Source organism: Stenella coeruleoalba (assembly GCF_951394435.1).
Source record: "Stenella coeruleoalba genome assembly, chromosome: 7".
Classification (NCBI taxonomy): domain Eukaryota; kingdom Metazoa; phylum Chordata; class Mammalia; order Artiodactyla; family Delphinidae; genus Stenella; species Stenella coeruleoalba.
This window is the reverse complement of record NC_137153.1, coordinates 41,982,589-42,005,941: the sequence shown is the minus strand read 5'-3', so window position 1 is coordinate 42,005,941 and position 23,353 is coordinate 41,982,589. Positions and strand designations below refer to the sequence as shown.

The 23,353-nt window shown below is 39.8% G+C and overlaps 1 protein-coding gene across 6 annotated transcripts in view; it reads right to left on the bottom strand.

The window, feature by feature from the left end:
- The window catches only part of RASEF (RAS and EF-hand domain containing), a 187,373-nt gene that overhangs the window by 26,803 nt on the left and 137,217 nt on the right, over window positions 1-23,353 (bottom strand). For 5 of the 6 annotated variants that reach the window (XM_079927575.1, XM_079927576.1, XM_079927577.1 and 2 more), the window contains 8 exons: window positions 16,812-16,958; window positions 14,989-15,079; window positions 11,227-11,322; window positions 7,439-7,516; window positions 5,210-5,325; window positions 3,084-3,152; window positions 1,427-1,511; window positions 436-524 (listed from right to left, as the gene is read on the bottom strand). In XM_079927575.1, the coding sequence (XP_079783701.1) occupies window positions 436-524; window positions 1,427-1,511; window positions 3,084-3,152; window positions 5,210-5,325; window positions 7,439-7,516; window positions 11,227-11,322; window positions 14,989-15,079; window positions 16,812-16,840 (653 nt within the window). In that variant the 5' untranslated portion in view covers window positions 16,841-16,958. The remainder of the gene's footprint in view (window positions 1-435; window positions 525-1,426; window positions 1,512-3,083; window positions 3,153-5,209; window positions 5,326-7,438; window positions 7,517-11,226; window positions 11,323-14,988; window positions 15,080-16,811; window positions 16,959-23,353) is intronic. The other variant, XM_079927574.1, reaches the window with a different exon arrangement.

Here is a 23,353-nt window from a genome sequence, read left to right as displayed (position 1 = left end):
AAAGTTTGCCTTTCCTTGAACATAGCTTGCATAATATTATACTGAGCTATTAAACATTTACAGATTGTGCCAAGAGTCTCAACATCATATACTGCGTATATCACAACATCACATATGGTAGTTCCACTGGCTTCCCTGAAACACCTCTTACTGAGGGCACTTCTAAGAAACAAGACTTAATAGGCATGAGGTAAGGGTAAGCATACATAAAACCAAGTCACGATAACATCTTAAAGGAATCACTTTACTCTCTCTAAAACATTTTTACTTTAATCTTTACATGTTTCATGTTTCATAAATTTAAAGTAAGATAGTAGAAAACAGATATTAGTGCCCCAAATATATTCTGTTATTCTAATTTACCTGTAAGGAAATGTACTTTCCTTTTAACTCTGTTCCAGAATTTAAACAAAAAGTAAGTAGGTGTTAACATACCTGTCATAGCCCAGAGGTTGAGGAGAATGAGCATTAAATTTAGGACTGCTTCTGGAAATTGTATTCCCTGGTGATATATTATTTATGCGCTGTAATACATAAAATACGTAATATTTTGTTATTACATGTAAAAATTCTGTGTACATTTTTAAAAACTGTAGCACACTAGTTTACTAATGTAATTAAAAGTTTGGTATCCTACATGAGAAAACGAAAGCACAGAAATCAAGGGAAAAACTGCAACAACTTCCCATAGTACTCTCTCCTCATCATGTCTTAAGTCCAAACCCTACCATATAAACCATAAAGGGGAATCTTGGTTCCCCAGATTTGCCAGGACCCTGCAATACCGACTGAGGATTTATCTCTTCTCAAACCATCATTTGGCTTAGTAGCTGACTCATCCATACCCAAAGCTGTGGCACTGGAACCCCAACCTTGAAGCTGGCCCCCAAAAGTGGGGGGAGAGGCTTTCTGGCACATGTAGTCTACGGAAAGGTCCTCAAAATTCCAAACGGGCCTTAGCTTGTTTCTGTAGGAGGGTTTAAAGCCCAAGGCCTCCACTCTGATGATCTCACTACCAGAAAGAACAAACCAGTGGGTCTAAATAAACTCCTCAGCCAGAAGCACCCTCTCTCTCCTCTCAACTGGGCAATATATATTTTAACCTCCATGAGACATCTCACTTTTTCTTCTATTATTGCTATCTGTGCACATCTTAACTCCCTACTATACTATAAACTCTTCCAGGACCCAGGTCACACCTTATACATCTTGCTCTGGTTTTCTGGAACATTGAACAAAGAGTTGGCTGACACCTAGACATTTATTTATGCAGAGGAGTGGCATATTTTTTTAAGTTGGGAAAATGTCTCCTTTTATTATATGAAATAGTTTCTCATTATTATAAGTTCTCTTCTAAGAAAATATATGATTTTTATCAAAATACCACGAGAAAGAATGAAATGCATTATAAAATTCTATCACATACCAAGGATCTGTTGAACTTGCTGTAACTGTTTTCAAGGGCACTCCTTAGGCCATCGTTACTGTCATGCAGTTTCCTGTTAGCTGTTCTACAAAGTAAATAAATAGATAAGGAAAAGTATTAGTGGGGGTGCAAGTCACCACTTCTTTTCAGGCTGTGATATTCAGAACGTGGCATTACCACCGCTTGTATCTTTCTGCCACTTCCCTTCAAACCTCATAAACTGAGATCATAATTCATCACTAGAAGTGCAACTTAACAATGTGTCACCTCTCTTTAGAGGTCTCAAGGCTTTTTAGGAGTGAGTCAGCTATGCTGTGGAACCCACTGCTCCTTCAGATAGCTCCATTGTTTGGATAGGTTTGGTGCAGGTCTGTGTTCCCTAAAGGCCTGAAGCCAGCCGGCCCCACCTACTCTCTATCCCCGCTGCACGGATGTGCTGTGTTATGTCATACTTCTTTCTCCTGGCTACTCCTGCATCCTTCTTGTGGCATGGTGCTGTACCACCAGGCACTGTTTTATACCAGTTAAAGGCTCCAATGTTGACTCAGGTTCAAATCCCAATTCAGGCACTTACTTTCTATATGCCTTACAGCAGCCACTTAAGCTATCAGAGACTGAGCAACCTCTTCTATCAAATGAAGTCTCTGCCGTAGAGACTGGCTACTATCTCCCTGCTTCAGGCTTATTCGTCCTTCAGAAGTCAGACGCTTCCTAGACCTTTCTGATTAGGAGGATGCCCTTACGAGACACTCGGCTCCCCTTGGCCCCTGCCGCTCCTTTGGCATCTAACATCTGTAAGTATTGATCAGGTTCCATCCTCTTCCCCTGGACTAGCCCCATAAGGAGAGAGGCCTTTTTCTCCTACTTGCTACTGTATCCTCAGCTCCTGGCATACCTGAACCGTAAAAGGTGCTGAGTGAAAACCTGCTGAATGAATGAATAAATGAATTAACAGGATTCTTGTAATATAGCAACTCTATCATTGTCACAGGTGAGATGTAATAAGCATTCATAATGATGGAAAAAAATTGTCAAATCTGACCTGGCATCATTTGGGGGAACTAAAACCAGAAGAAAATACTGCCTAGGTGAAAAAGAGAGAAAGGGGCAGTGGGAAAGGGGGAGGTTTTGTGGGGAAGGTCTCAGAGGATGGAATTCCTAAAACTTAGCTGCAAATTTGACAGAGCAGGTGTAATATTTCCAAGAGGTTAAAAAAAAAAGAAAAGAAAAATATACTGCTAACCAGACACAATAAATTGCCAAAGAATGATCGTGTATGCCTAGTGATGTGACATGCACTATGTGAGATGCCTGAAACCTCTCAGGGTGCTGAGCTGCAGAGAAAGCTGATGAGGTCAGGGCCACTGTCCTTTACAGTAAAATAAAGGTATCATAAAGACGTGCCAGACATATCACCTGACTTGCGAGCACTTTTAGAGAATTATACTCTAGTCCCTGGATTTGAATAGTTTATGTAGGATTAGAAGCATCAGAAAGCCAAGCTGACGTGCTGAACACACCGTGTCGAGAAGGGACACGCGTGGAGCCGCGAACCCAGCCTTTGATATATGGCAACTCGTGTTACATGTGGCACCTGTTTTACTAACAAAACATAAGTTAAATGTAAATGTGATGAGGACTTTATATGAGAACTTACTGGAGTATTTCAATTTGCCTCTCAAGACTATTTCGATCTTCTGTGTACTCTCGGATTATTTCCAGATCCCTGCAAAATTATATTTTATGTTTGAATGCGGATTAGGTGTTCAGTCCTGCCTTACCGACACCTACCCTCCCAGACCCTCTTTCCGCCTTTTCCAAAGGCCTGTGTCCTTGACCGTGGTCTTCTATCTCTCTGTGCTGCTGCCCGGTTCCTCTGAGACATCAGCAGCCTCCTCTCCTCCTGTGACCCACAAGCACACCCACGCCTCTGCTTCCTCTCGCAAGGCTCTGCTCCCCCCATCCCCCTCCCCGCACCCACCAGCTCCTCCACCCCAGCCCACTGACCCGGTTCTGTTCTTCACTGGGACTGAACCCCCTGCTGTTCTGCTAAGTCCCCTCTCCCCAGCTACTCACATTACCAGCCCCTTCCGCCCAATCCATTCTCTCACCTCTGACTCTTCTCTGCTCATTCCAAGCCATATGCAACTTCAGCCCCAGCTGTACTCTCCCTTCTTGTGATTCCTTCTTGTCTCTGTGCTCCCAGCCCTGCCTGCGCTCCCCGCCTTACCCTAAGCCACAGTGGAACACACAGGACCAGGCTTTCTCTGTTCACTGTAAACTCACGCTCAGCGATTCCTCTGTTGCTTTATTGTGAAGAAGCCCTGGCCTCCTCCTCAAAATGTCCACTCAGAACATCAGCCACTTACCTCCAGCCCCTACCTCACACCTGCCCCATTTCTAAGCAGATAAAACCCCATCACTAGCTTCCAAAAACCCTCAGGCTGTCAAATTTTGTCTGTAATAAGCTATCCATTTGCTCTCTTGATAAGGCTAAAAGGTTCCCAATTGTCTGTAGGAATTTAAGTTCCTTAGCCAAAAATTCTGGGGCCTTACATTATAGCCTTAAACTAGCTTTTAAACTTTTTAATCTTTTTTTAAACATTTGCCTTTCCATTCCAAATATCTTTTTCTGTCCACCAGGCTGACCACTGTTCCCCAAACCAGTCTCATCCTTCCCATGTCCTTGCCCCTGCTTTGGGTTCTGCCTCACCTGGAACATCTCTGAGACTCTTCTCCCATCTGTAAAATGGGGATAAGGAAAGTCCCTATCTCATAGGAAACCATGAATGTGTTAATGCTAGTAAAGTACTAAAGACAGTGCCGGGCAATTGTCAGTGTGACCTGTGTTGCTTGCTGACAAACTCATCTCAAGTATCTCTTCTTTAATAAAGTCTCCACCTTTCTGAACTAAAGGAACACTCTGTCTACCATCTCATGGCAATGAACCCAACCTGTGACACTGCAGTGGTATTGTTTCTGACATGGCTGAGTTCTTATGCTGTTTAACTCCATAACGCTTTTAACTTTTAATTTTTCCCAACTAAATTTGAAGTTCTCAAAGAGCAGAGGCCACGTCTTTTCTTTTTTTATATATTCCACACTCATAACTCCTTATCTAGCTCAGGGACCTGTATATAGTAAGTCCTTAATAAATGTTTCACTGCTTTCCATTACAGGACCTTAATTCTGATTAAAGTCTGCAAACCAACAAACAAAACACAAGGTGTTTTTCTCAAGTATACATGTACTAGGGGATATACACATATACTAAGGCATATAGATGAATTTTATATTTAAATACCCTTATATAAATATACATGTGTATCTTCCTTATATATAATTACATGCCTCTGTGGGTACATGTGTGTTAGGTCATATGTTATTAACACCATATTGCAAAACTAAAGCACAGCAAAATAAAATGACTTGCCTAAGATGTCTCATTTTCCATTTTTTTATGTTGTAGGGCCAGGATTCCTACCTTCAAAGCACTTCAATTAGCGCTGCCTCTTGACACTTTAGGTATATTCTTCTGCTGCCAGTTAATTCAAACATTACTAAGCCCTGCACTTTCCTGAGCAGCCAATAATTTAAAAAATTGAAAACACAAAAATCACTAGGAAATCTGACACCTAAAGTAAAATCTTTAGAAAGCAAAGAACACATTAGTAAAGTTAATAAAGAACCCTTTATTACTACATAGCTGAGCTTCAATGACATGGATGGTTACCTAAATAAACATTCCACTCAAACTGGAAAGTAAAATGTGAAGTTTCATACCTTTCAGAATTCAGACTCTGATCAGCATAATCACTTTTCAAAGAATCTAATTCACTCTGAAGAAAGGCTATGTTTGTCTGTGCTTCTAAAAGATCTTTCTTAACTTTCTGATTTTCCTAGAGGAAAGGCACAGTGCAGGTCATTAGACTCAGAGTTTCTACCCGGGAGGAGTGAAGTCAAGTGTAGTATAACCTTCCCACACATCACTCTCACCCCTCCACAAGTCTTCAAGTCTTGGTGTTCAAAGAACCAATTATCAATTCAAGGTAATTTGATATTTTCATAAAGTATTAAAGAAAGTATCAAAAATTAAATCCTCAAAGCTCTTTTTTTAAAATACTTGACATTTGGTGTGAAACTACAACAGTCAAGAGTTTATCATGACGTACTTTAACATGTTATTGGCAAATTAACGGAGACCAAACATTTAAACATCTGTTTTACTTAATGAGAGCTGTGGAACTACTGATAGACATTCTGTGGAATTAACAGTACCTGTTACCAGGTAGACTGGCTACTTTTCACAATAAATCCTATCACCTAAAATTTTAAATTTTGCACTTGAAAATAAGCCAGTGTGGTTAGGAGGTTTCTATATTTTTCTTAAAAACAAAAAAACAAACACAAAAACAAAAAAGAGAAGAAAAAAAATCATTGGAGGCTTCCAGTTCAATATGGTGGACTGGGCACATGAATTTGTCTTCTTTCCCTTTTGAGACCCCATTAACATGAAATACCAAAGGAAATAAACCAATAAAAATTAAAAGAATGGAAGAGGGGCCCATCAGCAGTCAAGTGATTTAAACATATTGCTGGAAAAAGGAAACCGGATGGCAATGTGCTGACAAGGGGAAGAGAGTAGGGGAAAAGGAGGTCCAGAAGATGTGTGTTGAAGGTTCTGCTGTAGAACAAAGAAGAGACACTGGTCAGGCAGAACCCCAGAGAGTGATAAAGGGGGTCTGGAAATAGAGATTAAAACTGTACATTAAGACATGCTGCCTCTCAAGCCTTTACCTGCTCTTACCCTAGGAAAGAAGAGCAGATAAGCCAGAGTTGATTCCAAAGGCAACAAGACGGGGCTTGTCTTTTTTAAAATAACTGAATGATTCCCAAAAGCAAAGCTAAGGCTTCTCTCTGAACATCCAGGCCCCATGCATCTGGTAATTGGGTTCCTATGTCTGACAGCCAGCTTCACACACAGAGCTCTGAGGAAGGCCATCTTTCAGGGGAGAGGCCTTGAGCTAAACAGATGTTTGCCTAGCTGTACAGGAATCCTACCACAGCTACCTAAAATGATCAGAAATTCCAAGATGACATCTGGGTAGCAAGTTTAAAAAGCAGCCAGTCCAATAAGAATTGAAATTTCCTGGACTCCAAAATTAATATTTTCAAGGAGAAAAAAACAAATTCCATGTACTGGAAAGAATAAATAAGAAGTTGCAAGGTAGAGGTAATATCATGAAGATGGCAGGCTCTTTTTACAAGAAACCAAAAACGCCACCAGAGAATCCAAGAGAAGTAAGCAACTCTACGAGAACATTGTGATCCAAGCACAAAGCCAACTAGGAGGTAGCAAAATCTGAAACTGGTAATGCATAAAGGGGATTTATCTGACCACAAAGCTGGGGGACCTTCTCTTTTGAGTGGCACAGGGATAATGACTGGAGAGAAAGAACTGCACTTTTAGCTCACTTCTTGGCTCTGCAGGGAGAATATTTAGAGTCACGATAAAGGAAATGTTCATTATTGGTTTTCAACTTTTAGAGTCAACCTGAAAACAAAATAAAGAAAATGACGATAATATAACGATGTAGATGTTATCATTTATGGCAACAGAAATACTAAAGATATGGTCAGCAGAAGATGGAAAAGGGACAGACAGGAAACTTGGAGGAAGGGCAGGGCAATAATACCTCATCTTACAAAGTCAGGGAAACAGATAAAAGTTGATGTTATAAGAATGCAGGAGTTAACTATTTAAAATTTAAAGGCCATGCCATTATTGCTTTGAATAAAAAAAAAAGCATTTACAATAGGTATCACTGAGGGAAAAAGCCTGCATAAATATAATACCTTTAGTCAGAGGTATTTCAAAGACTTTCTCTAACTGTAGTATTAATTTCTCTTTAAGCTTTTATTCCTGGAATATTGAAATCATAGCATGGTTTTATTTAGGAAACAGTAGTCTAACAGGAAATATATTACTGTAAGTGAAAAGTTAATTCTTACCATTGATAAGTCATAAATTTGTTTTTTTAATGCAGCTACATCTTCCTTTTGACTTATGTGTTTTGATTGTTCTTCTAGCTGAAAAAGCAAATAAAAGTTGGGCGTTTACAAACTCACTTTGAATTGATTTGGTTAAGTTTAGGAATATATGTGCATGTAGATATGGGAATTCTAGAAGTCTCCAATTTTCAACATTATACAACCTTATAAATCATTAAACTACATATAATCCAGAAGGATTTGAAAATTTGCTTTAAATAATTTAAACATTTAAAAAAGGGGTTTTCTTATTTCATGAATTTTCTTTTTTTTGCCAAGGTACATTTTTTTTTTTTTAAATCGAAATATAGTTGATTTACAGTGTGTTAGTTTCAGGTGTAAAGTACATATTATACATATGTACTTATGTACAATTACACACATATATATACATTCTTTTTTTACATTCTCTTCCATTATAGGTTATTATAAGATACTGAGTATAGTTTCCTGTGCTATACAGTAGGTCCGTGTTGGTTATCTATTTTATATATAGTAGGTTATCTATTTTATATATAGTAGTCTATTTTATATATATAGTAGTGTGTATATTTTTCTTTGAAACAATTGAAAAGCCGTTTTGGGGAAACCATTCAACTATCAAGCAACTCAGTCCTCCCTTTTTCAGTTATGTTGCGTATGAGTCTGGACCTTTATATTCTCTTAAACTTTATCTGCATTTAACACTTGCTATTCTATATCATAATTACTTATGAGTGTTTTAACTCTCTTACTAGAGTCCAAGATTTTTAAGAGCAGAATTGGTGTCAAAAGTCAACTATGTTTTCTTCATGGTGATGTCAAAAAATGCTTATTTAATGATTTAAGTCAATAAAATTTAAGTATGGTATGAAGTTAGAGACACACACACAAAATTATATAAATACACAAATGAGCTTTACTTCCTGGTTGATTAGTGAGCATTACCGGACTAAATTGGCTCAGAAGCATCCCTAACATGGACAACAAAAATGTCTTTCTTACACATAGCTTACATCCCTTGGGAAATGTGGGGATTTGTGGGTGTCCATTAATAGAATATGCATGCATTGATCAAAATGAATGCGATATGTCATCAAAATCTAAGTACTTTGATGATAGACTTTCTTCATCTTGCCAGGTGGCATCAGTGGAAGGTTTTCAAGTGGCTGAAGCCGAAAGAGCCACTGATTTTAAGATCATGCCAATTTCAGAGAAAAAAAATTGTGGGGAAGAAAATGAGTTTCTCAGAACCACTGGCATAAGGTAATGTCTGGTGATTATATTAAATCTGTAGACCTCTGTATGTTCCTTTACAGCTTTTAACATGTTCTGCCATAAATTATCTCTTACTCTCTCGCAGAACAACCCTATCAGGCAGGCAGGAAGTCTGGTATAAGTGAGAAAGCACCAACTGTGTAAAGACAGAAAGACAACCCATTGCTTATTAGCTGAGTGACTTTGTGCAAGTTATTTAACCTGGAACTCAGTGTTCTCATCTGTAAAAGTGGGAAGTTTGCACTTTCCTCAGAGAAAGTTTAAGAATTTGATTTTTTTAAATTATGAAGAAGAGCTTAATAAGCTACAAAGTCAAGAAAATGTCAGTCACTGTGGTTAGACAGGATAGTTTATTATTAATCCCATCTTACAGATGAGAAGCTAACAATCAGAATGATGAAGCCGGACTTTCCTGGTGGTGCAGTGGTTAAGAGTCTGCCTGCCAAGGCAGGGGATACGAGTTCGATCCCTGCTCCAGGAGGATCCCACATGCCGCGGAGCAACCAAACCCGTGAGCCACAACTACTGAGCCCACGTGCCACAACTACTGAAGCCTGTGCACCTAGAGCCCATGTTCTGCAACGAGAAGCCACCGCAGTGAGAAGCCTGTGCACCGCAATGAAGAGCCCCCGCTCGCCACAACTAGAGAAAGCCCCCCGCGTGCAGCAACGAAGACCCGATGCAGCCAAAAATAAATAAATGAATAAATAACTAAATAAATTTATTTTTTTTAAAAAAAGAATGATGAAGCCAATTGTCCTGGGTGTTACAGAAGAAATTGGAACAGTCTTTTTTAAATTAAATTATTTTTTTTATTTTTGGCTGCGTTGGGTCTTTGTTGCTACGCATGGGCTTTCCCTCTAGTTGCGGCGAGCGGGGGCTACTCTTCGTTGCGGTGCATGGGCTTCTCATTGCGGTGGCTTCTCTTGCTGTGGAGCACAGGCTCTAGGTGCGTGGGCTTCAGTAGTTGCAGCACGTGGGCTCAGTAGTTGCGGCTCGCTGGCTCTAGAGTGCAGGCTCAGTAGTTGTAGTGCGTGGGTTTAGTTATTAGCTCTGCGGCATGTGGGATCTTCCCGGACAAGGGCTCAAACCCGTGTCCCCTGCCTTGTCAGGCGGACTCTTAACCACTGCACCACCAGGGGAGTCTGAAATTGGCACAGTCTTGATAAGGACTTGGGTCTCGTCACTCCTGACTCTTACTGTTCAGGGCCTATTTGGTCTTCATCATATACTATATGAAAAAACAACTCTGTGTCTCCTCTTGCAAACATTCTCTTAGTTTAAAGGTTTGGATGACACAGAAATAATTGAGGACAGTGACTAGCAGAATCTGTAACTCTAGCATTAAGCAAAGGATTGGTCCATTCAAATTCTGTAATACAAGAATAATATTATGGTCTAATGACCTTTGGAAATCAGATATAAGGTTGACGTTGATAATACTTTTCCAAGAAGGATACTGGGGAGAATTCTTAATAATTCCAGAGGTTTAAATTGCAGTAACCCACAAATGCAGTTAATTATCACTTAATCTCATTCAGTATAAACACTGGAAGGAGCATTAAAGGTTATCTCTGGTTATGAAAAACCAGAGAAGCAAAGTGATGTGCCTAAATTCACAATGCCACTTTTGGGGACGATTATTTTTTAAGTACCCATTTTCATTTTAGCTAAGGTATTTCCATTAGTTATGGAGACCATCCACATGCAGGAAGTGAATCCAGTATTATGCTGGAGCCAATGTGTACCAGCAGGCGAGAGCCTATTTATTTTAAGCATTTCTTCCCAAACTCTGCATTCAGTGATGTCAACTTGGTAGCTTGAAATCGGTAATGGTGGGAATATTTATACCATGAAGATCGGCAAATGCTACAAATGCCTCCTCCCTTCCTCCCCTTTCCAGAGCCTGTTGTAAAACATCTACCAGCATACCACTGAGTGAAATGGACCCTAATCATTAGAAACCAAATAGAGCAGAGGCCCAAACCAATCACACCTCTGCTTTCATGTCAACAGGTTCTCTCCCACTTCTTGCTGATCAGTGGTCCTCTAGATCTGGAACTTTCCACAGAGAAGAGAAGTATTCATTTCATTTAATAAATATTCACTGAATACATATACCTTGCAGTAAGCTGAGTGTAGGGCTACATGACCAGGAAAGACAGTGTCCCTGCTGTCGTGAGCAGACAGTCCACTGGACACGTGGGACTTGAAGGCACTTGGTAAAGACCAAGGAAAGAAAACTGAGGTTTGATGGACAACTGTTCAAGGGACCAGAAATATTTATTAGATCTATGCAGAAGATAGGCTGCCCTTAGAAATAGAAATTACAGGCCTTTAAAAAAAATTCTTGCCAAGGAGTCCAATTTGATTCTGAAATCTAATCTATCCACTGCTTCAATATGATTCTGTATGTTTTTAGTTGCTAAAAAAAATGTAGACACATTGAGATACTGAAAGTATCCCTCAAAGTCCAGCTGCCACAAACCTACCTTTTTGAGTTTCTTTATTGTCACCTGTAGATCTCCCACTTCTGTTTCATACTGACGCCTGAGGTCACTGAGGGCTTCTTCAGCTTTGCGTTTTTCCTGAAAGAAAAAAAAATGATTTTGTTGATTTAAATAGGTTCTTCAAAATCCTGTAGGTGAGAAACATTTTGTGTCAAACTAAGGCTGACCCCAAGTCTCCTACACAGAGACAGTGAGAAGGTAAAGCAGAAGTAACCAAACTTTAGATGCCCAGCACTTCTGGAATGGAAACGTACAAGACTGGAAGAACTGCAGAATCCCACAACCTACATACACACGTAACCTGGGGTGACACCTCTAAGACCACTACTCAACTGTGATAGAGGGCTGCAGCACATCAATTAACTAGCTAATTAAATACTGCTGTGTTTAATTTTAAGCTATGGCACAATCAAGGGCCCCAGTGCTTGCCTGAATCCTATCATGTCATCAGGACTCAGGAAGGCCTGATGGGTTTACTGTTTTTCCAAGAGTTTACACCTTATCTAAATTCAAACCACATCACCTGCAAATTTCTATGCAAAGTGCTGCCCCATAGGCGGGTACTTCTCATGTGTGTCACCCCTGGTACAGAGAATGGCAAAAGGGCACTCCAGGAGGTCAGGGGCTGCAGCTCCCATGAGCCCAAATATCTTTCAGTTTCCTTTTTCTCTTAACACATTATGGAATTTAATATCCTATGTTCTGTATTCAAATAAAGTTTTAAGTTTATAACCAGTGGAGTTGAGTGTAATAAGACCTAAATAAATGGAGAATATATCAGGTTTGTGGATTATTCATTATTAATAAGATGCCAAGTCTCCCCCAGTTGATCTACAGATGCAATGAAGTCCAGTCAAACCCCCAACAGGTTTTGGGTTTTTGTTGTTGTTGTTTTTCAAAATTGACAAGCTGACAAGGAAATTGAGGACCTAAAATAGCCAATACAACTTTGAAAAAGAACAAAGCTGAAGAACTAATACTAGACTCATTATGGAACTAATTCAAGACATTATAAAGCAATAATCATCAAGACAATGTAATACCAGCATAAAGATAGACAAATCAATCAATGGAACAGAATGGAGAGCCCAGAAATAAACCCAACACAAATACAGAAAACTGATTTTGGACAAAGTGCAAAGGCAATTCAGCAGAGAACAGATAGTATTTTCAACAAATGGGCTGGAACAATTAGATATGCATATGCAAAAAATATGAACTTTGATCCATACCTTACAAAATAGATCCTAAATGTGAAATCTAAAACAATAAAACTTATAGAAAAAACACAGGAGAAAATCTTTGCAACCTTGGGTTATGCGAAGATTTCTTAAATATCAAAAACACATCCGTCAAAGAAAAAACATATCCATGCTGCCCACGTCCACCACTACTTTAAATCTATGATGCATTGGACTTCATAAAAATAAAAAATTTCTACTCTTCAAAAGATACTGTTAGGAGAATGAAAAGATAAGTCAGGAAATATTTATAAATCAGAATATATAAAGGACTCCCCAAACTCAATAATAAGAAAACAAAAAACCTAGTTTTAAAAGTGAGCAAAAGATTTTAATAGACGCTTCACCAAAGAAGACGTAAGACGGTTGCCTGACAAGGAGGGGCAAGGAAGGATGGCATGACACAGGGGCGTGGAAACCAACAGTATGTGAACCTACCTTTATCTTGATTGTGGTGACGGTTTCTCGGTATATACACGTATCCAATCTTATCATAGTCTACACTTTGAGTAGGTACAGTTTATTGCATGCCCATTATACCTCAATAAAACTGTTACAACATATTTTTAAAACCCTAACTGAAACAATGGGATAAACACTCTATGTGCAAGAGGAGTCAAGGTCAGGAAGAGGTGAACGTGGCTAGAGGACTAGGGGAGGGCACTGGGGAGAAGGGGAGACTTTCTCTGATCTTTGCAAAATTTAGGAAAGTGGAGAGGAGTTATCAAGGCAAAAAAAACCAGCTGGAGTGAAAGCAGAGCAATGAGCCAGGTCAGAGCTGCAGGGTGAAGAACTGTGTGTGGGGAGCCAAGGTAAGCCACGCTTAGTGGAGGTGAGTTAGGGAAAACCTTCAGTCAGCGTGGATGTGTTATTCCGGAGAGACTAGGAGACTGGGGCAGACTGGCAAATAGGTGTCATCCCAGGGCCAAAGCTGCTCCATTGGCAGCAGTGTGCTGAGGTTTCAGAGACCACATCTGTGCAGTGACTCACCAGCCACTTATGCCATCGCTGTGGAACAGAGAAAGATGCCATGTATTCACCACCCCTGTACCAGAGCCAAGGAAAATGAGGAAGATGGTATAATTAACAAAACATGAAGTGATAAGGGGTAGGGCCATGGTCAGGTATCCATCACCAACAACCAGTTTGGGAAGTGCTTAGCTGGAAGAGGCGGAGATTTGATGACCGAATAACGCATATGCTTGATAAGTGTGTGATGAATGAATGAATGCACAGATTAAATGGATGGAGAGGGAAAAAGGCAGAAAAAAATAGGATGTTACTGTTTCTAGACTAGAAGAAATAGAGCGCTAACAAAAGAATGGGATAATCATTGTAATAAAGCTGGACCATGGACTCTGAGCTATTCACTCTGTGAACATGACTTCCAAACAGTTATTAAATGTGTTATTAAGAGATAAGACAATCAAGAGACCCGAAGGCATACATGTGGTAAAGCAATTTAAGGTGAAGAATCTGAAAGGACACAAGGTACGCAGAGCACCGGAAAAGAGCAGAACTGCAATGGCCACGGTGCCCCTACCATACCTCAGGCACTGCGCTAGGCACGCATACAGATCACCAGGCTCGACCCTCCTTAAAGCAGGTAGGTGGCATTATCCCATCTAAAGTTGGAACAACAAAGGCTCAGAGGTTATGTTATTTTTCCAGTGCCACTTAACTGAGACGGGGCAGAGCCAGGAGGCAAACTAAGGTCTATTGGATGCCAACACCCAGGCCCTTCTCACTCAATTTTCTGCCTCTCAGAGTTAATGGGGAAAATGAATAGAAAAAAAGGGAATGTTCAACCTGAAGTTAGCTACTCAAAGAAATATGTCTATTTTCTGTTTTCAGTAAACATCAATCACCCAAATATATTTCATAAAGGAAAAAGATAATTATTTCTCCTATGGAAATCACTGAAGGTAGCACCCAACTTTCAACTATGAGAGTTCCTATATTGATGAGTAAAAGTATATCCCATCGTAAAACAACACCAAAATTAGCAGAGAGCATTTTAACTTCATTGTAATCTAGATTTAAAGTAGCGGTGGATGTGGGCAGCAAGACAGTGGTATTAAGGGTGGAGCCACCATCCTTTACGAAGGCGGGCTCTGCCTTCTCCAGGCCTCAGCACTCCTGTCCCCTCTTCACAGAGGCCCCTCACCTCCCAACCCGAAGCAGCCTGTCTATCACACATGCCATTTCTTTACTGTGCTTGTTGCCATCTGAAATTAGCCACTTTATTTGATTACTTTCTCTCTCTCTCTCTCTCTCTCTCTCCCTCCCCACCTCCCTCTCCCACTCCCTCTCCCACTCCCTCTCCCTCTCTCCTTACTCTACCCCCCACCCCCGCCCCGATAAAACCACCAGCACTAACAATGCCCTTGTTGAGAGCACCTGTGGCAGTCTGGACTTGCTGCACCCAGAGGATGCCCGGTGCCCTGTCCATAAAAGGTGTTCTGAGGATTCGTCGCATGAAGGGGCCATCCCACAAACTCACGTCTTTCCGTGTCTTGTGTTCTGCAGCCTGAATCCTCTGATCCATTTCCTCTTCCAATTCACTCAACTGCATGGCTGCCTTGTCCTGGGCTCTGAAATTTAAGAGGATGCACACCTTTTCATTATACTCTTGGCCTTGTAACATGAAGAGAAAACTCTGACCTCATCTATTTCAAGCTCTCTATTTTACAGATGAGGAGAAACATACCATTTAAAATAATATTCCCTGTTCCTTCCACATAATAAAATGATGTTGGCAATTCGATCAGTTGGGTGTAAAGGGACATTGAAACTAGATATTAAATAAATGGAATAGATTAAATGGTATTAAACTAGAGTGTAGCAAAGAACAGATAAAGATACCAAATCGCTGGGAGGCTCTCAATAAATTCTTAAAACTTTTTTGCTGCGATGACTGAGCTACAATCCCAGACAAGAAAAGAACTCCATGGCAAAGAGATGGTTAGATAAAATTTTGAAATTTTATCATATGAAAAACACAATGCTAAATGCTATAGTTAGAAGGGAAAAAAAAAGAAGAGATCTCAAAAATTATTTCTGATTGGTTCCCTAAAGTTCTAGAATGTAGATATAGTTGCCCTTTAGAAAATTCCTGTTTCTTTTATTAATACAATCAATAAATCGTATTCCTCTGGAGGCAGAGAATACTGATCTGCCAAAAAGTTAGAAATGAGAAAATTTCGCTGAGAAGATACCCAGATAGCTTTATTTAGCAGTTGTCTAGCACGGAGACACCTGTCACTTTACAATGATTGAAGCTTCAGATTAAGCCCTAAAAAATTTATTTTTTGTTCTCTCTCAGCTCTGTGTCCAATTACCTAAATTTTCACATGTGTATGTCTTGCCTACTCAACTAGATTGGAAGTGACCTGAAAGCAGCCACCATGAGATTTAGAGTCAATGTACTTGGCCCAATGACATGGTGTTAATAAAAGTAGAAACAGGACCTCAGTAGAAGGCCTCTGTCTTCCAGTCTGATAGCTTCTGCTATACCATCCTACCTGCTTTCAACTTATTTACTCCCTCCCAACACAATTTGTTCATGCATTAATTTAATTTCTACATGAGCTTCCAAACAAGCATTGATGGGTGGAGGGAAGACCCGGAAGTAAACTTCGGAGTGACTTATCACTATTTTCTGCTCCTGTTAACTTCCTCTTCACCTTACAGCCTGCCCGAGGTTATGTTAACCAAGTTTGGACAGTCAGCTAGTTCTGGTTTGTTTACAAACACTTGATGTTTGAAATCTAGGCATTATGTATCTCCACAGCAACTTTCGGGGTTTTTTGGTCAACTCTGGGACTGGGAATAGCTAAGCCACACATCCATTTCTCCCTTTGTTATGACTATTTTTTTCCAGCCATTCCTTCTAGACATCCAGTCCCAAACATCTGGGCATCTGGGATGCCTCCCCAATGTGTTCCTTCTGCCTTTTTCACTTCTGAACAACTCTTTTTTCTTTCTTTCTTATTTTTTGGGGGAGGGGGAGTAAATCAGGTAGTCTATAATGACACACTGTTTGCCTCAGCAATTCCCAATTCCCAGTAAAGCATCTACCATGTTGGGAATGTCCACTTTAACCTTAGTCCAGGGCTCCTACCATGGATTGCTGGCTGACCCTACAAAGTACTGTCTGACTCAGCTTCCCTCATGCTGGCTTCGTTTAGAAAGCTCCAGATTCCTCAGGTTCGGGTCGACCCCCCATACCATATGATAATGCAGTTCCGTCTTTGTGCCACTTGGTCAGAGAGCCAGTTAAAGGACCCCTTCTGCCACTGAGACAGGAAAGACTACATACAATACCTCTTCACTGCAATGGCCAGGTTTTCCATTTCTGTGCTTTGAAGTTTGATCTCACGGATGAAGTTCTTTATAACATGTTCATATGGCTGAATTAGTCTTGGCTCCACGAGGTTGATGTTTTGATACAAGGTACTAACTTGCTCTTTTCTGCCAAAAGAATTAGATTAAAAATTAAATAAAACCGAGTAAAAAAAGTCAAAATTTCAGAGTATTTTTTAGGAAAGAGACACATAAGAACCAAGGAAGAAAAATGTAACAATAGAATGACCAGAATGGAGGGAAGATAGCAGTCAGAGATGCTACTGCACTATTCTTCATATTATTATTATATTTTTAACAGTGGAACAGCAACTTCATTTTTTCCCCCAGCTTTACTGAGATATGACTGACAAATAAAAATTGTACATATTTAGGTTGTACAGCGTGATTTTTTAAGGTGTACAATGTGATGATTTAATATTAGAAGATGGAGGCCAGTGAGGGCAGTGGACATGCGCAGGGAAGGAGTGATAGGGAAGGATTTTTTTGTCACTGCTGGGTTTTTTTCCTTTCATAGAAAGTTAAATAGATTTACAGAAAAAAAGTTAGGTAGCAAACTAATTACTTAATAATATGTTCCACCAATCCCTATCAGACATACTTCAGACTTTATGATCATAAAAGTACATATACCTATTGTTTTATAGTCAGTTAAAAATTATTTCATATATATTATATTTATATGTGAGAATCCTCATACTTGTTATTATTAACATTTATAAAAGACAAATATTTCAGAGTCATTTCAAAAGAAAACCTGGTAAGACTGGGCAGCTGTTCCTAGGGGATAAAGGAGTGAGTCAGTGAGGCTGTTGGTGTCCTTGACTCAAGTTTGGGAGCTGATGTTGAGTGATACAGAGATAAGGCCATGTGAAGACACAGTCAGACCACCGTTGACAAACCAGGAAGAGAGGCTCTCACCTCCAACCCTGCCAATACCTTGATCTCAAACTTCCAGTCTCCAGAATTGTGAGAAAATAAATCTCTGTTGTTTAAGCCACCCAGTCTGATATTTGTTATCAGAAATACCTAGGCAACCATAGCAAACAGTGAAAATTTCCAAGGTCACATAGTGACTGAATGGCAGAATTGGGATTCAAAACTCAGTCTGATACTGCAGATCACACGGTCAACCATTACATTATATTGCTTCCCAGTGGTGGTAAACATCTGAACCTTGGCAGAAGAAATGGGATTCAAAATCATTACACAGAACTATGAAACACTTCAAAATGTAAGGTATATATTAACCCAAAGCTTATTTAGGCATGGCCCTGAGGTGTGTCCACGTAGCTATAAACTCTCCCAGCTTTTCTCTTAGAAATGAACTGCTCGGGGCTTCCCTGGTGGCGCAGTGGTTGAGAGTCTGCCTGCCGATGCTGGGGACACGGGTTCGTGCCCCGGTCCGGGAAGATCCCACATGCCGCGGAGCGGCTGGGCCCGTGAGCCATGGCCGCTGAGCCTTCGCGTCCGGAGCCTGTGCTCCGCAACGGGAGAGGCCACAACAGTGAGAGGCCTGTGTACCGCAAAAAAATAAAAAAAAAATAAACTGCTCGATGTGTGCAGAGGCCAATTATGATTGAAAAGAACTGCTCAACTGAAATATTATTAATAAACCTGCAGGAATAAGTCACTTTATTTGGTGATATAAGACACAGAAAGTTGCCATCATCCTTCCTGTCAGAGCTGAGTACAAATATTGGCTACAGTAGTAAGCCATATTTATTAAGGAGCAGCAAAAAAAAAAAAAAAAAAATCTCTACTCTTACATTGTCCCATGTAATTTCAATGTACAACAGGATCATTAACTTCCTTGCCTTTTGTCATTTACTGACCATCAGCAGTTTACAAAGCATAAAAACTTTCTTGTTAATAGGGACCTGCCTGTCAAGGATTGCCATTAGGATACTGTCACCAAGAGTCCTTGTTTCTTGGCTAACTGCACAGCAATATAATGTTCAGAAGTAGATGTCTCTGAAAATTCCCTGAATTTCTGAAAATTTCTAAAATAAGAAAAGAACATAATGACTGTAAATTCTCTTGAGTCCTTTGCTGGTCCTGGTATTACACAGAATTTCAGGAATAGTTTACAGTGAAGTGTACAAATAGATTAATTATAGAAAATGTCTGCCACTAGCAGGAAATAAATTACATGGGTAACTGTTGTGTCAGAGACTAGCTGGATACTCATCTATGCTGCTTCTTTTCATAGGGCACACAGGGGAGAACTGACTCCTCAGAACCCTGGGCAGGCAGGTTGGAGCCATGTGACTAATTGTGGCCAATGGAATGGGAGCAGAAATGATGTGTTTGCCACTTCCATGTTTGGCCCCTAAAATCCTTTGTAAGATCCTCAGCTCTTATGCATTCTCATTATCCCTCTCTCATATCTATTTCTCTCTCTCTCTGTTTCTCCCCTCTCCCTCCTGCCCTCCCCTTCTCTGTCTCCCTCCTCATTTCCTCATCCTCATGGCCAAAGTGAAAAACTCCAATATGGTGAAACCATGTGATGAAATATGTTTGGATCACCACACGGAGGGAAACTGCTTGGGAAGGATGCCTGACCACATCAATCTTCCCGATATGAGAGAAAGAAATGTTTGTATTTTGTAGAGCCTAAGGCTTGGAAGTTCTTTGTAAAACTCAACTTGAACTTAAAAAGTTGGCGTCATACTTTCCTAACTTGTTTTTTTAATCATCACCTTCCAGATTAAATTACTTTCTTAACTCCTTCCTTGATAGCTTCATATTAAATAAATAATAAAACTTCTATGACCAGGGTGAGTCTTTACTGCCACCATCCATTCTCTTTCAAGGGAATAAAAGCCTATTCTGAAGCATTCATATAGTGAAGCAGACATTTATTAAGCACCTTACATATGCAGTCCCAGCAGTGATCTCAGCTTTTAAATGTACTATTCACTTAATCCTGACAACAGCCTTATGAAGAAGTTATCACTAGTATCCTATTTACCACAGAGAAAACTGAGGTCAAGAGAGGTAAGTATCATTCTGGTATCAGAGCTAGGATTCCAATTCTCCAGAGGAACTAGCTCTTTATACCAAAAGTAAGTGCTAATCTGCTTTTCAGGGGTCCCAAGTGCTTGTCTCCATTTAAAAAACTTTGATGTACCAAGATTTTTTGAAAATTATTTTAGAGGATAGGTAGTATTGCTACAAGCACCATCTACATTACAAAGGGACTCCTTTAACGAATGAAAGCACAACTAAGATTAAGATGAGATAATCTGATCAATTCTTATTTACCTAAAGCTATTTGGGGAAAGCACTACTGTACACAGTGAGGCACACTCCCTTTTTCCCCTCCTTTTGTCTGCTTGGTTCATTCAGTCCTTATCTGTGAAACTAGAGAAGCATCTGGATTATGCCTAGAGACTGCAATGCTGTCCCCTGATGCAAAAAACAAAACAAAAACAAACAATTTTCATACCTGATGCAAAAAACAAAACAAAAACAAACAATACTTTATCTTAACAAGATAATACGTGGTCCCTCTATGTAAGATTTAAATGCTGTGCCCTGTACAGGCAGCTAAACACCTATGGATTCTTCAGCTCAACAGACTGGGTGCCATTACTTGGTACCAAGACAGTCTTTTTGTTCTGCTCCCCAGATTACAGGAGTCACCAGTCTCTCCCAGTGTCCTTGCTCCTGACGTCAAACGTTAAACAAGCAGACCACACAATGCTGCACACACAGCTCTGTTTACTCCTGACCCTCACCCAGGGTGGTGCCTCTGGGTGCGGAAAAGGGTGCCCGGTAGTGACAAGACTTAAGTCCAGGGCCTCATATAAGACAACTATGCTTGGATTCACAAATACCATGCAAACCTGTTTACAGGTGTACCAGACAAATACTGGGTAAAGATTAAGGGTCAGGTCATGCACGTTAGTCAGCCAAGATGAAAAACAGTCTCTGCTTCTGTTCCGGAGAGAGCCACTCAGGCTAAAAATAATCTAATTTATATCTTAAGGAAAGAGATCAAATGAAATGAGAAAGACACACCCTGGATTACCGACTGGTTTTAGATCTGAGCCTTTTCATCGTTTTGTTCAATAAATTACAAGACGATTTGTTTGAAAGACAGTGATAATGGCAAACTGCTGATGAAAGATTCACAATTTAAAAATTTTAAATGATCCCTGGGAAATAAGCATTGTAAATTGCAAATATTCCCACTGAAGCTGAGAGATAAATTACCTGAATTTAGGAGGAAAAAAATAGGTATAATTAAGATTGGTAAAAATTTTAAATGTCACACACTTCCACAGGATTTACATTTTACTTAGAAGAGCACATATTTATCTATGGTTATGCATTTGTAATGTAGTAAGGCCAGTATTTAGAATGCCTGGACACCTCAGGTCTCAGGACAGCTCTGGGAAATAGTCAAGTGCACACGACAACATCATTCCAGGCTAAAGAACACGGTGACCCAGTAAGGTTGGTAGGAAAATTGGACCTTAGATTCAAAGTCTTGCTGCTTTAAGCACTGAAATAGAGAGCTAACCAATTTATTCAAATTGTAAGTTACGTAGATCTAAAACCCTAAATGGTTCTCTGTGGACAAAAGCAAGTAGTATTCAATGTCTACATCATCCTACACTAGGGATGGCTGGAAGAAAACTGACACTATGACCCTAACATCTGAGCATGGGAAATTAAATATCCAGGCAATCCAAAGGGCACTATGTTAGATCCTGGAAATAAAATGCTAAGAAACATACTGAGTACCTTCCCTCATTAGGCTCACCATGAAGATTAAGTACAAGATGCTTTGACAGCATAGAGCAGGTGAACATGACCAAGCCTTGCTGTATGATGACCTGAAAGATGAGTAGATGCCAACTAGGCAGAAGTGGGGTGGGGGTGGCCTGTTCCAGGAACCAATAACCATAGGTTGAGGGGTTTGAGGGCAGGGGAGGGGCCAGCAGCAGTTCCTGTAAATGGAAGAAGCTGGTGAGGCTGAGGAGCTTAGAGTGGGGGAGGGACCAGCAGCATCAGATTGGGGGAGAAGTTAGCAAGAGCCAGATGACTGCACAGAGCCTGAAAGCACGGTAAAGACATGGGAGAGGGGCAATTATTCTGAGAGGGTGGTAAGGCACTGAAAGGTTTAAAGGAAGAGACAACATGATCAAGTGTACATCTTAACCATTCTCAACTTCTCAAAGTTTTGGCTGCAGCAGAGAATTAAGCGGAGGATTTTGAAACAGGTTTGCAGATAGGAAGGTAAATCTAAGTCTACTGTAATTTAATCCAGAAATGTGGGACTTCAGGAGTTTTCACTAGCTTCTACTTTCCTTTATTATAGAATGTGTAAAATTATAGACAACTAAAATCTTATCATATAGACAGATCAATGAAACAGAATAGAGAGCCCAGAAATAGACCTACATAAATATAGTCATTGACAAAGGACCAAGGACAACACAATGAAGCAAAGACAGTCTTTCAACAAATGGTGCTGGTACAACTGGACATCCACATGGCAAAATAATGAACCTAGACACAGATCTTACACCCTTCATAAAAACTAACTCAAAGTGGATCACAGATATGAATGTAAAATGCAAAGTTATCATACTGCTAGAAGATAAGCCTAGGAGAAAACCTAGATGGCCTCAGATAGGGCAATGCCATATTAGATACACCACCAAAGGCATGATCCATGAAAGACATAATTGATAACCTAGTCTTCATTAAAATTAAAAACTGCTCTGCAAAAGACAATGTCAAGAGAATGAGAGGATAAGCCATAGACCGGGAGAAAATATTTGCAAAAGACACATCTGATAAAGGACTGTCATCCAAAATATAAAAAGAACTCTTAAAACTTAACAGTAAGAAAAACAACCTGATTACAAAGTTGGTCAAAGACCTTAACTGACACCTCACCAAAGAAGATATACAGATGGCAAGTAAGCATAAAAAGGATACTCTATAAAAATTAATTTAAAAAGCAACTATACTCCAATAAAAATTAATGAAAAAATAGAGTCTACATCATATGTCATCAGGGAAATACAAATTAAAACAACAACAAACTATCACTACACACCTATTACAATGGCGAAAATCCAGATCACTGACAACACTAAATGCTACTGAGGATGTGGAGCAACAGGAACTCTCATTCATTGCTACTGGGCATGCAAAATAGTACAGCCACTTTGAAGACAGTTTGGCAAATTTTAATAAAACTAAGCATTCTTTTACCATATGATCCAGAAATTGTGTTCCTTGGTATTTGCCCAAAGGAGATGAAAACTTATGTCCACACAGATGTTTATAGCAGATTTATTCATAATTGCCAAAACTTGGAAGTGACCAAGATGTCCCTTAGTAGATGAATGGATTTTAATAAACTGTGGCACATCCAGACAATGGAATATTATTCAGCATCTAGACAATGGAGTATTTTTCAGCACTAGAAAGAAATATGCTATCAAGCCATGAAAAGGCGTGGAGGAACTTTAAATGCA